General features: G+C 37.4%; 1 protein-coding gene across 1 annotated transcript; it reads right to left on the bottom strand.

The window, feature by feature from the left end:
* Nucleotides 1–2,280: 2,280 nt before the first annotated feature.
* On the bottom strand, nt 2,281–3,057 carry LOC108466182 (uncharacterized). Its single transcript, XM_017766537.1, has 2 exons — nt 2,985–3,057; nt 2,281–2,909 (listed from the first exon to the last, which is right to left on the bottom strand). The coding sequence occupies exons 1-2, from the start codon at nt 3,055–3,057 to the stop codon at nt 2,281–2,283; spliced, it is 702 nt and encodes a 233-aa protein (XP_017622026.1).
* Nucleotides 3,058–14,753: the final 11,696 nt, after the last annotated feature.

Below are 14,753 nucleotides of genomic sequence, written 5' to 3'. Positions count from 1 at the left end.
TTTTCCAAGTCAGAATAGGGGATCTTGAATTGATTCTGACACTGTCTCACAAAAATTAAAATATCACATAATATACAAATCTTTTGCTCCCCCTGTTTCCTTTATATGAAAATAGACTCATTAATATTTAATTCAATAATTTATTTTAAATTTAATTCAACTTTCACAATTGTTGGTGAATTTTCAAAGTCACACAACTGCTGCTGTCCAACATTATTTTACTACTAAAATTCACTCTTACATAATTTCACTTAATCCATTTTGTCTTATCGAAGTTCAGTCAAATATCGAGCATATTGCTCAAAACTTTATTAAACATATTCCTGCACTTATTCATCATATAATCATGTTCACATGTATTTTTACTTAATCAATTTTCCCGTTGAACTCTTCGGAATAATAACTGATACTTAGTTGCCTGCACATATTTTCACACTTGTAGCCAAAGCTATCTGGTACGCATAGTAGCCTGCACTTAGTACTACACATGCGACCAATTATCCAGTACACGTAGTAGCCTGCACTTAGTACTACACACATGACCTCACAATAGATCATTCGTATCGTTTCTATTTCGAAGGCTCAACCGGGAAATTCCTCACTTTCCAACATGTTACAATTTATTCATAGTCCTTTTTCAATTTGCAATTTACAACAAATAATCATTCTATAGGTAACCACATTTCATATGATAACAAAATATAATAAAATAAAAAGAATCGATAAATTATTTATGTATAAACTTACCTCAGATCCAGAAATCGCAATTTACCATTCTAGTCCAAAACTTTGTATTTTCCCGATTTAAGCCCAAATCTCGATTTCCTTGATCTATAATATCATATTTAGCCTACTAATTAGTCACACTATTCATATGGGTCTAAAAATCATATTTTTATAAATTTTCATTTTGACCCCTATACTTTTGCATATTTACACTTTTACCCCAGGGTTCGGAAATTAAACTTCTTCCTATTTTCTTATGTTTCATGACATGCTGATCATTTTTCCCTTCTATGGAAACATCAAATTCTCACTCTAACATGTACTTATGAACATTAGGTATTTTTACAGATTATACCGTTTTACTCGTTTTCACGTAAAATCGCTTAGAAAAAGTTGTTTAACACAAATTCAAGCTTCATATTCTGCCATTAAACATCAAAATATATGTATATCATTCATGGGTAAATTTTTAAACATAAATCCTAGCTCAAAATAATGGTAGAAATGAGCAGATCATGTTACAGGGATTTTAAAAATACATAGAACATTAAAAACGGAGCTCGGAATCACTTACTATTAAGCTTGGAAGCTTGGCCAAACCCTAACCATGGCTGATCTTGGTACATTCTTCTGTAGCAAGAAGAAAGGGACACATTTGGAGTTTAAAATTTGTCTTTTAATTCATTTTACCCCTAAATGACCAAAATGCCCTTTTTACTATTCTTTCAAATTTTACCCTATCAAGGCCATTTTTGTCGAAAAAGTTATACAATGGTTTAATTATCATTTAAGGACCTCTCATTTAAAATTTCATAACAATTTGATACCTCTAACATGTAGAACTCAACTTTTTCACTTTTTACAATTTAGTCCTTTTTACTAAATTGAGTGCCCAAACGTCGAAAATTTCGAACGAAATTTTCACAAAATCATTTCGTGAAATTGTAAACCATAAAAATATAATAAAAATAAAATTTTCCTTATCGGATTTGTGGTCCTGAAACCACTGTTCCGACTAAGCCCAAAATCAGGATGTTACATACACCACTACGCTTCTGTTGCACACTCTAATTCTAATTTCAAAATAGATAAATAGTACACTATGATAAAGTACGTACCAGTATTCGCATCTAGAGCATCTTCTTTATCTCGGCGGTGTGCTGCATAGACCAAAGCTGGCTGCCTCACCTCAATATGATCACCACCTCTTTTCGGTGCTCCATGACCCAAACCGTTTCTACCCCTGGCCTGACCACGGCCTCTAAGCAGCTGCTGACCACTCCTCGGTGGCTGTACATTACCTCTAACAAAGAATTTCATCTGATTCGGTCTTCTGGGACACTCTCTAAAACGATGCTCCATGGAACCACAACTCAGACAGGCTCTTATTCTCCTCTAACACTCTCTTGCATGACCTTTTCCACAAATAGCACATGGTGGTAACTTAGTAGTAGCAACAGAGGGCCCCGTTTTGACCGGCCCATCAAATCTGGCCCTTCTCTTAGGCCTCTGATCACTATTGGAGGGCTCAGAATCTCTTTTATTTCTGCCCCTTTATCTTTCCCAGTTTAGGTGCTTAGTGCGCTTTAGATCTTCAACAATATTTGCTTTCCCCACTAATGTTGCGAAATCCCGCTCCCTCTGAGGAGCAATTAGTACCCGAAGACTGTCTCTGAGGCCGTCTTCAAACTGAACACAACGTTCATAATCTATTGCCACTATTCCTTTAACATACCGACTGAGTTGTAAGAATTCTGCCTCGTACTCCGCCACAGATTGGTCTCCCTGAGTCAAGTTCAAGAATTCCTTCCTCTGGGCATCCACGTAGCTTGCGCTCACGTATTTCCCTTGAAACGCCGATTTGAAGAACTCCCAGGCTATCCGGTCAAGCTGAGTGCCCTCTTTCACGGTAAGCCACCACAGGTAAGCTTTCTCTCGCAGCAGCGACACTGCTCCTTTCAGTTTTTGCTCAGAAGTGCAATCCAAGACGTCCATTATTCTTTTAGTGGCCTCCAAAAAATATTTGGCCACATTCGGTGCTACTCCAGCGACACGCTTGAAGATCTCGGCTCCATTCAACCGGAGTCTCTCAGAAATCGACCTTCGGCTCCCAACACCAGTGTCGGGCCCAGCGACCCTTTCTAGAATCCTTAACATTGCTTGCGACAATACGTCGTCCCCAGCTGCTCAATCATAAGACCCCGTCTTAGGTACCAGTAAAGCCGGTACTTCTCTCGCCTCAACGTTGGGCATGTGACCTGATGCCGAAGATCCATCCCTAGCACTTCCACAGCCTCTGCCGTAGCTTCTTGCACCCCTTCTACTGCTCATTATCACTTCGAGTATAATATGGTTAAGAAATTTTATGCAATTTAACTCATAGTTTCAATAATTAAGCATATATTTTATGAAAGTAGTAGTTAAGAGTTGTTTTCGCAATTGCAGGCTCACTACAATTTTAGTTTCCTATAGTTTTTTAGTTTACTCTAGCTAAAGCGTCTCAGCATAGTCTATCATCTAAAGTAAGCCTAGTAACTATCTATAGTATAATATTTAAAATAGATTTCAGTATCAGGAGAACTTACTTGGTTCGACGCCGGAGACTCGGTGAACCACATAATAAAAATCCTTCAAAATGCTTCAGAATCATTTGTAAATAACTTTAAAATCCAAAAACTAATGCCCATTTCCCAGTCGAGTTTTGCAACTTGGCACTGATACCACTAAATGTAACACCCCAAACCCGGCCTAGACGTTATGACCGAATCTGGCGTGTCACATTAAAATGCTTTTTTGAAAAACTGTCTTATTAATAAATCTCGCTTGAGAGAAAAAAGCCCCTTGTTTAATTCTAAAGTCAACTTAGTTATTTGTTAACCATTTGAAACCAGCCTTACTTTTAAACACATGTTTGTTGCGGAAGAATTTCAACAATGTTGCAAAAAAGTGATGTTATGAAAACATATATCATTTTGGAAAACCGCGCTCTACTTTTAACAGAAATAAATCCTAATAGTTAAAAACCCCAAAATTAAAAGCTATAAAATTACAGAAAAGGCCTTATTACATCAAAAACCCAAAGAGAAAGTAATTTAAGTAATGTAAAAGAAAATACAAAAATTTAAAGTTGTTTGTGGTCTGGACACCTCCAAGTCTTCCCATACGTCGAACCGCCTACTGAGGATTACCTGAAAAATTTAAAAGAGGGGGTGAGTTTACAAAACTCAGTGTGTACAACCCTCATCAATCACAAAGCATTTGCACATCAATTTAGGCCTAAGCCCATTACAATAACGGTGGCTCTTGGGCCTTAGTCCATTGTAACCTCAGTTGGGCCTGAGCCCATGTCATAATCAGAACCAGATTATGCAATGCACAAATACCCAACCAACCCTACACTTTATATCCCGTCCAACCCTACACTCTTGTGGGGATTTAATCGACCCACCTATCTCTACACTCCTAATGTAGCACCGGTTACGGCACTAACTAATTTCGCAGTAGAGCTGCATATCACATAATGGCTTTAAGCCGTAGGTGGATCCATAGTCGTAAAGTGACTCAAACAAGTCATACACTTCCTCCAAATAAATAATCTCGTCCCCCATAGAGTATAATATCACATGAATGCAAACATATCATAAATGGCATACAATAACAATCATATATCATGTAGGGGCATTTTTGTCATTTTTCCCTTCGGAGGCATAACGGTCATTTCATAAATCAGGGTCTAAGTGCACTTACTGACCCATCAGTAGGTTCATAGTCATCTCGTGCAACTCGTGCAACCTTTAGCAAACAAACAGAGTGATTGGGCGCAAATCCCATTTAAGCAGGCCCATAGGCCCATACAACCTATTGGCCCACCAAGCCTGATTTCGATCCAAGCCATGTGAGTGACACGCCTGGTCCAGCATTTTCCCACCTTTGGTGAGTTTTACACATCTAGCGCCTACGGGCCCATTGGGCTCGTATGACCCAACTCGGCCCAACGTGGCCCATTACGGCTACAGCCCATGAGTTCACTCATGGTGGCCTCTACTATCGTATCAGATTTTCCACACATGCGTTCGTGCGCTCGTATAGTAACTGTTGCTGTTGTTTCGGCTTATTAACTTTTTGGCATTTCTAGATTTGCTGATCTAGAGTTAAGGTGGTGTATGTACACACCTGGTTTACAAAACATGCTACGAATCCCCTAGTAACGAACCTACAATATTCAAGACTAATAGTTAGCCACTCGATTCATATTGTTGTTCTCCTTTTCCTACAACATGAATCGAAACCACACTAATACATACCTTAAATGATAAAGCGTTGCTAAAAGGGATTGTTAAAACATGTGGTTCAATCCACACTTGGCAATTCATAGGGTCATTAAGAACATTCGACCTTTACTCATAACAAGGAAAAAACACTTACTTGACCAAAACTAGAAGTGGGATGTCGATTGCTTCACATCACTTGCCCCACTATCAACCCTCGAGTGAACCTAGGTACCAACCAACATCAGACTAAGAGAGATAGGGAAGATTCGACAACAGGGCAAAGAAGAACACAAAAACTAAAATAAAGAAAATGAGTCACCACGACTTACACTTGATCCTGGCAAAAGAGGAGAAGAACGTAGCCTTATGATAGGAGAATAGAAGGGAGACGAATTCGATAATAGTTGATAGAGAGAGAGAGAGACAAAGTAGGGAGTATTCGACTTTATGCACCTTAAGATCAAAGAAAATAGCGTTGCAATAAGGGAATCTGGCTCATAAGTAGATGGTTGAGAGAAAAGGGATTTCAGCTAGGAGAGACTAGTGAGAAGATAGAAGAGAAAGGCCACGGTTTAGAAAAGGAAGAGGGTTAGCATTCGGCTCAAGCCAGAAGGAAAAAATAGAGATAAAAGGATTAGAAAAGAAGGGAGAGGACTAAAAGGTGAGAAATGAGGAAGAAATCGGCTAATAGATAGCCTAAATGGTAATACACTTTCGGCTAAAACAAAACAACGAACAACCCAGAGTCAGAGAGTCTTGAAAACAAAAGGCAAAGGTACCAAAACGAGTGAACAAAACAAAAGAAAACACCCAGAATTCTTCTAGCAAGATTTGGCTATACCAAAACAATACCCCAAATGCTGAAAATGAACCAAATCCCCCTTGTTGAATTCTTGTGCAACCCGAAGTCCCCATTCAGCTAGGCTTCCTCTTAATTCAAATCCTCCTTGATTCCCTCCAACAATCAACTCTATCCCTTAACTTCCTCCTCATATCCCTCTAAGACTCATTTAACCTTTATCCTATAGATTTTTTACCTACACGTCCTTGAAGAAAAATAAAACATCCAGTGCTCCTTCTAAGCCTCGAACCCCAGTCCTCACTCCCTTATGAGGCATCACTTACCACCTAAACCACCATGCTTCTTTTGTCAAATTTTACTATTCAAAATTTAGGAAGCATTCAACCTAGAGTCAGGGTTCCCTGAAGGCTAAAAACCAAAATTTTTCCTATGCCAAGGCTTGAACCCGGGACTTCATAGAGACCCCCCTAACATCCAAAATCACTAACCCAACAGGACTAACATGAAATTGTGTCGTTTTCTTGCTCTCAAGAATTTTAGGCGCTCCCAAACCCATGGCCCAATTCTTCTAAGCCCAAAATTCAGGGTGTTACAGCAATACAGTTCTTAACTGCTCAACATGCTCAGATTCATCTCGGGAATAGATCAGAATGTCATCAATGAATACAACAACAAATCTGTCCAAATATGGTCTAACAATTCTATTAATCAAATCCATAAAAACTGCAGGAGCGTTAGTTAATCCGAATGGCTTAACAAGAAATTCATAATGGCTGATCCTTGTCCTGAAAGCAGTTTTCAGCACATCTACCTCCTTAACTCTAACCTTATAGTAGCCAGATCTTAAATCATTCTACGAGAACTGTTGCTCCTCTCAATTGATGGAACAAGTGATCAATCCTCGGTAAAGGATACTTGGTAATTATAGTCACCTTGTTGAGCTGACGGTAGTTAATACAAAGCCTCATGGATCAATCTTTCTTCTTTACAAATAACACTAGAATACTCCATGAAGAAAAACTTGGTCTCGCAAAACTTTTATCTGTCAACTCTTGCAACTGAGCTTTTAATTCTTTCAAGTCATTTGGGGCCATCCTATACGGAGCAATGGATAATAGTGAGGTCCTTGGAACTAAATCAATACCAAACTCGACTTCTCTAACTAGTGGTAACCTAGGCAACTCTTCTAGAAACACATCCAGATATTCACAAACTATTGGCACTGATTCAATTTTCAATTCATACATCTTTGTATTCAACACATAAGCAAGATAAGCTTCACAACCTTTCCTTATATATTTCTAGGTAGACATCGAAGAAATCACAATAGGTAACTCACCCAACTCATCTGAATCAATCAGAAGAGTTTCACCATTTTCACATTTAGTCTGATAATATTCCTTTTACATTTTACTACAACATCATGCAGTGTTAACCAATCCATACCCAAAATAACATCGAATTCATCAAATGGCAACAACATTAAACCAGTCGGAATACAGTGACCTCGAATCATCAAGGGACAATTCTTGTAAACTCTATCAACTTACACATGTTTGCCTAAAGGGTTTGACACTCTAATCACAAACTCAATAAACTCAATATGCAAGCTCTTACTATTTACCAATTTCACACAAACATAAGAATGAGTCTGTCCAGGGTCAATCAATGCAACTACATTAGTATTATAGAGAGAAAAAGTACTGGTGATTATATCGGAAGATGTCGCTTCTTCGCGAGCACAGATGGGATAGGCTCTAGCAGGTGCTCAAGCTTTGGATCTCACAGCTAAATCCTTTGTCACACCTTTACTACCAGTTCCATCTCTGGTATTCCTCGGTGGCCTACCCCTATTAGTAGTATTACTTGGCCAAGTAGTATTGGAAGCTACACTTGAAACAAGCTCGGTCATTCATCCTACACTCATCAGGATGTCTCCTTCCATAATGCTAACATTCGGGTCTGTTATGCCTTACATTACCCACACTTGCCATTGAAATGGCTTGAGATTTAGAACTAGAGTATTGCTTCCCACGATCTCTATGTGAATGCCTAGCTAAAACATTCGAACGGGAATACATTTCTTTAGATTTCTTTGATTGAGATGGAAATTACTTACTCGTCGGTCTTTTCCTCGAATCTCTAGCTTCACTATCAGCTTTTCTCTTCTCTTTGTTCAACTCTTTGGCCTTACAAGCCAGTCCAACTAACACCACAAATTCTTTTAGCTCTAAGATCCTAACTAACACGCGAATGTCCTCATTCAATCCATCCTCAAACCTCTTGCACATGATGGCCTCGGTGGAAACACACTCTCGAGCATATTTACTAAGTCTGACAAATTCTCGCTCATATTCCGTCACTAACATTCGGCCCTGTTTTAGCTTAAGAAATTCCTAACGTTTTTTATCGATGAACTGCTGACTAATATATTTCTTTCGGAACTCCTCTTGAAAGAATTCCCAGGTAATCCTCTCACTCGGTACCACCGATACAAGTGTATTCCACCAGAAATATGCAGAATCTCTCAGAAGTAAGATGGGACACTTTACACACTCATCCCGTGTGCAAGACAACTCATCAAATACCTTGAAGGAGTTTTCGAGCCAAAACTCAGCTCTTTCGGGATCATCATCCATATTAGCTCTGAAATATTCAACCCCATGCTTTTGGATCTTATCAAATTGGGGCTTATTCATTCTTACAAATTCCATACCTTGTGGAGCCACGAGAACTGATCGAGGAATAGATGGGGGTGGAGGAGGTTGGGCTTTCGGGTTTGTTCGAACAAACTCCTTATACCACTCATTCATCATGTGGAGAAAGGCTTCTCTACCCCCTTCTCCTTGACCAACTGTTGGGGGTCTACTATCAAACGGCGCTGCCCCTTAAGTAGGAGTCGGTGCATTACTTTCAATGACATCAGCCTCAGCTCGATTGGGATCTATTTACTATACGAAAACACAATTTAAAATTGTTAGGAGTCATCATATTATCACAGTTGATTTATGCATGTATAGTTAGACTCTTACACACGCTACGTTAGTCTGAGAATTGACTAGACCGCAGCTCTGATACCACTAAATGTAACACCCCTTACCTGTATTCGACGCTGGAACAGGGTTTGAGGCATTACCAACTTATACACAAGCAATCAAAAAATCAAGACGTAAATTTCTATCAAAATTTAAAACTTTTCACAAACATTCATAACGTACCTAAAACGAGCCTATGAGGCCCCAAACATACATTGGAAGTGGTTCTGGACTAAACTGAGAACTTTAGAAAACTATACAACACTTAGAAAATTTTTCATGTTTTTAAGAGCTACACGACCGTGTGGCTTAGGACACGTCTGTGTAGGCAGGCCGTGTGGTCACACACGCCTGTGTCCCTAACTCGTGTAACTCTTCATTTGTCACCCAAGAACAAATTGAAGACACATGGACAAGTCACATGCCGGTGTACTAGGCCGTGTGGTCAATTTAAAAATTATGATTTTTCATAAAATAGGTTCAGACATCACACGCCCAAGGCACATGCCCGTGCCTGAGGCTGTGACATCCATACGGCTGAGACACACACTCGTGTGCTCAATTTTGAACATTCTAGTTTGTAACAATTAAGGTGCATGAGACACATGGCCAAAACACACGTCCATGAGGCAAGTCGTGTGTCACGCACGAGCCAGACACATGCCCGTGTGTCTACTCGTGTGGACAAAAACAAGGCTATTTACAACCCATTTTGTCACCCTTTTATGCACACACCTACACAACAAAACATAACACCAATCCAAAAAATTACATTCAACCAATTCATCCACAATCAAGACATCCACACATCATTCACATGCTATCATATACCACATACAAACATCACATACTTATCAACTTAAACCATGCAAATTTCCACATCTATGAAAACATCATCATATGTATATATACTTAAAACAATATTAGCCAACTTCAATGACCATTTACAAAATGAGTTATCAACTAATATAGGCCAACACATTTGGCCCATTCAATTATGACACATAACAAAAGAACCAAGTTCCTATACATGCTATAACTCAAAGTGTCAAATTCATTGGCACCCCAAAATAATCAGTTGATAGTGCGAGTGGACTCATGCTATGTTAGTTCTAGAATCAACTAAATCGTAGCTCTGATACCAATAATTATGACACCTCTAACCCATATCCATCCCCGGAATAGGGTTATGAAGCATTACTGATAAAATCGCAACATAAAACATACATTTCATCATACATGAAACCAACATTACATAAATATCAATCAAACATATTCACATTGTCTCTTATAAGGATTTACGAGACCTTAAAACTTGCTTGGAAGAGGTTCGGTACTAAAACGATAACATTTGAAAATTTTGGGAAACTTATAAAATTTTCATGCATACAGGGATCACATGTCCGTATGAATAGGCCTTGTGCCTCACACGGCCACCAGACACGCTTGTGTCACAAGCATTGTAGAAACAGGGCATACATACTGGCTTGCATCACACGACCGGAGACACGCCCCTGTGCTATGGCCGTGTAAAATATGGAGGGTATACTGACTTGAGTCACATGGCCAGCCACACGCCCATGTGCCAGCCCGTGTGCTACATACGGCCAATGGACACGCTCGTATGTCTAAGCCGTGTAACTCACTGACTTGTTTAACTAAGTTACAGTAGGCACACAGTCGAGCCACACACCCGTGTGCTCAATCGTATAGGGCAAAATTAGGCTTCATTTAAGCCATGTTTCTCACCCATTTCAAGCATACTTGTACCACATCATTTCATACCATTTCAATACACTTATAGGCAACCAAAACATACCAATTCATCTTCAACCATTTCACTACCCAAATCATAACCATAAACATACCAAAATAATATGTCATTACGAACAATTTCACCTATCATTTTATCAACTATGCATTTTTCTCATCATTTTATCAACTAATTCATGCCAAAAAATTAAACCAATTCATCATCCCTATATCATACCAAATCAACCATGATATATCATTGATATTTAATCAAAACAATTAACCACTTAGCCACCACAATAACCATACCAAACATACCAAAGCACAAGGCCATATATACATCACATGTCACTCACCAAATTCATAAATTAAGCCAACCCAAATCGCCAAATACACACCCACATTTACATCATTTATAAGTCAAATCTCATGGCTAATATCATAACTCTAAACATATCATCATACCACTAGCTTATTCATGCCATATACCATATTTACATAGCATCAAAAGTACCAACAAGTTGATCGATAGTGTGATGGTGTTCCTGATGATCCTTGAGTCTAAGCTGGCTTCGATTATCTATAAAACAAAGAAAGAACACACAAAGTAAGCTTTAATAGCTTAGTAAGTCATATATAAATAAAATTACCAAATGAATCAACATTATTTCCATTAAATAGGCAAACTATGAATAAGCACATATAGGTTCACAAACCTTTCCCAATGTATATATATTTAATATCACATGTGAATTCATCAAATACTTCCCTTTTCAATACTCATATGAATCTCGTATGTACCTGTATCACTTAATTCAATCACACAGTCTTTTTTATCCTGACATTGCCCATTGAAGCTTTTGGAATTGTTAAGGATACTCGAAAATCACATATAGCTCGTACAATGCCATATCCTAGATATGGTCTTACATGTTACCACATATCGATGCCGATAGCCCAACTATAGTCTTACACGAAATCAAATAATGATGCCAATGTCCTAAACATGGTTTTAATCGTAATCACATAATGATGCCATTGTCCCAGACATGGTTTTACACATAAACACATCTCGTTGATCCTAATGTCATGACATTCATATCCTATACTATTCTTAAGGTTTGTACGGGACTTTCAAATATTGTAACCCTAACAGTTCTTGCTCATATTTGATCATTCAACGTTCATAGCAGTTTAATAACAATTAAACATATATAATTCAATTTAAAGACACTTATCTGCATATGAACTTACCTTGTATTTGGAATAAACGGACTGGATCGACTATTCAATAACCTTTTATTTTCCCTGATCTAAATCCGATTTCTTTCATTCTTGATCTATATACATTCAAAATTAACTCATTTATTCATCAAATCATTCAATTCAGTCCACAAGCACATACTTAAACATTTTTACACTTTAACCCCTAAAGTTCCACATTTTTACAATTTAGTCCCTATTTTATAAATACAAAAAATTCATGAAATTTCATTAAACCCAAGCCTAGCAAAATTTCATATAGGTCCATAGCAGCCCAAAAATTTCATTTATTTCACATTTCAACCCCTCAGTTTACACTTTTCACAATTAAACCCCTAATAGGCATTTTTGCTCAAAATCACTTAACAAAACTTGTGTAACTATCAACAAATATTCATTTTTCATCATCAAACATTCAAAAAATCAAGTATTCATCAATGGCACTTCACAAAATCATTAACAACTTCAAAACTTAAGGTATGGGCTAGCTAGAATACAAAGCAACGATCTCAAAAACATAAAAATCATCAAAAATTGTGCTAAAATCGTACCTTAATTGCTTAAATATGCCTAGAAAAATGAAGAACCCTAGTTCTCCTTGTTCTTCTACTAAATTCTGTTAAAAAGATGATAATGAAGGATGAATTTTACTTTGTTTTATTAATATGCCATTTAAATAATAAATACCAATTTTAACCTTAATAAACATTAATAAACTGTCAAATGGTTTAATATCATCATAAGGACCTTTCATGAAATAAACCATAACAATTAAGCACTTTAAACAAGTCGAATGCAACTTTTGTATTTTACGCGATTTAGTCCCTTTTCTCTAATTGAGCTACTAAACGATAAAATTAGCTCACGAAATTTTTACATGATAAACCTCATTAGTAACATATTTTAATCCCATGCTTAGTATATTTTTGGATGAATTATCATAAGATTTAGTGAATTTGATGCTCCTAATCCTTTAATGTCAAGTTTTATATCCAGATGAGCATAGGAAAGTGAAAAGTGTAAGAAAAAGGCCAAAAACTGACAAAATAGGTTTATTTCAGTGCTACACACGGCCCAGACACTTCCACACGGGTAATTCACACACCCATGTTAGACACATGGGCATACCACACACCCGTGTCTCATGGCCGTATCGACTTAAAACCATATCAGAATTGCACACGGCCTGAGAACCATCACACTGGCGTGGCATACAGCCGTGTCCCTGTCGAGCCCAAGTCTAATTCTATTTGGAAAATGCTAATTTTAGGCTATTTTGGGCATTCCAAATTCTATATAAACACTATTGAAGAGGATCAATAGTCGAAGACAGCCATTGGAATCAGCTCGGAAGCAGGATTGACTTCAAGACTGAAGATCTCCATTCAAGTTCTACCAATTTTTTTGGGTTTCTTTATGTTTTGTTGTTTTCCCAATTTTGATGTTTTCCTCCATCACTATGAACTAAATTCCCTAAATACATAGGGAAGATGAAACCTAAGAGGAATCTTATTACCTTTTGAATTATATGATAAATACTTGTTCTTATTCTTAATTATGAGTTTTAATCCTCGCTTTAATATTTCAGGATATTAATTTAGGTTTTGATGTGCTTATTCAGTGGAGCAAAAGTCCCTGTTTAAGAGTAGATCTTGCATAATTAAGCAGAGCTGATTACAATCTTATAGATATGACGACATAAATCTGCTGGATTAGAGTCAAATCTAATAAGGGAATCCATAGATCGAGTTAATGCGACAATAGAGGTTTTAATTAGAAAGAGATTTCAATTAATCAACCTAGAGTCAGTTGTTTTTAGTCTCGAGAGAGATCTTAACATAAACTAGGGATTTCTACGGATTAAGTCAAGTGAATAAATCGTCTAGTTCAGAAGTAGTAAGTGAAGTCTAGGTGGATTCTTTCTTGGGTATTGTCTTCTCCATCAGTTTTCCAAAAGTATTTTCCAGCTTTTATTTTTTTCGTGTTCTTAGTTAATTAAATAGTTAATTTTAGTTTAAAAACACCCCTTTAATTCTTAGGCTAGATAATAAAAAGATAGTAATTACTAGTCTTTTATTCCTTGTGGATACGATATTTCCAGTCTCACCATAACTATACTACTGTTTGATAGGTGTGTTTGCCTTAGTCGAATTTTTAATCAGTTTAGGGACCATCAAGTTTTTGGCACCGTTGCCGGGGACTAAGATATTAGGAACGCTTAATTTTTATTACTTTAGCCATTTTTATTGTTATTACAATTTAATTTTGTTTTTATTTTAATTACTAATTTTTCTTTTATTTGCTTCTAGCAGGTTTTTATAGTTTATGACTAGAAGAAACCCGTCAGGACCTCTACTTTTTGACAATGAAATTGAAAGCACAGGTCGTAGAAATCATAGAGAAATAAGGAGAAGTCTACAATATATAGAGGAAAAGCACGAGGACGACACCAATAATACCAAGGAGATGGCTGGAAATCAAAATAAGCCGCTGCCTCTTGTGGTTGCCGCAAATCCTGTGAATCAGAATCCTGCTCCTCATACTATGTATGACTATGCTAAGCCTAATTTAACGGGGGCTGAATTGAGTGTTGTTATACCTGCAATTGCTGCAAATAATTTTGAACTAAAACCTAACACTATACAAATGATTCAACAGTTTGTTTAGTTTGATGGTTTGTAGGATGAAGACCCAAATACTCGTTTGGCCAACTTTTTAGAGTTTTGTGATACTTTCAAAATATACGGTGTTTCTGATGATGCCATTCATCTTCGGTTATTTCCCTTTTCATTAAGGAACAAAGCTAAACAGTGGTTGAACTCGTTACCGCGAGGTTCTATCACTACTTGGGAACAAATGACCGAAAAGTATTTACTAAAGTATTTTCCACCGGCTAAAACAACA

This window comes from Gossypium arboreum, chromosome 2 (assembly GCF_025698485.1).
Source record: "Gossypium arboreum isolate Shixiya-1 chromosome 2, ASM2569848v2, whole genome shotgun sequence".
NCBI classification, from domain to species: Eukaryota; Viridiplantae; Streptophyta; class Magnoliopsida; order Malvales; family Malvaceae; genus Gossypium; species Gossypium arboreum.
This window is presented reverse-complemented; position numbering and strand designations above follow the sequence as displayed.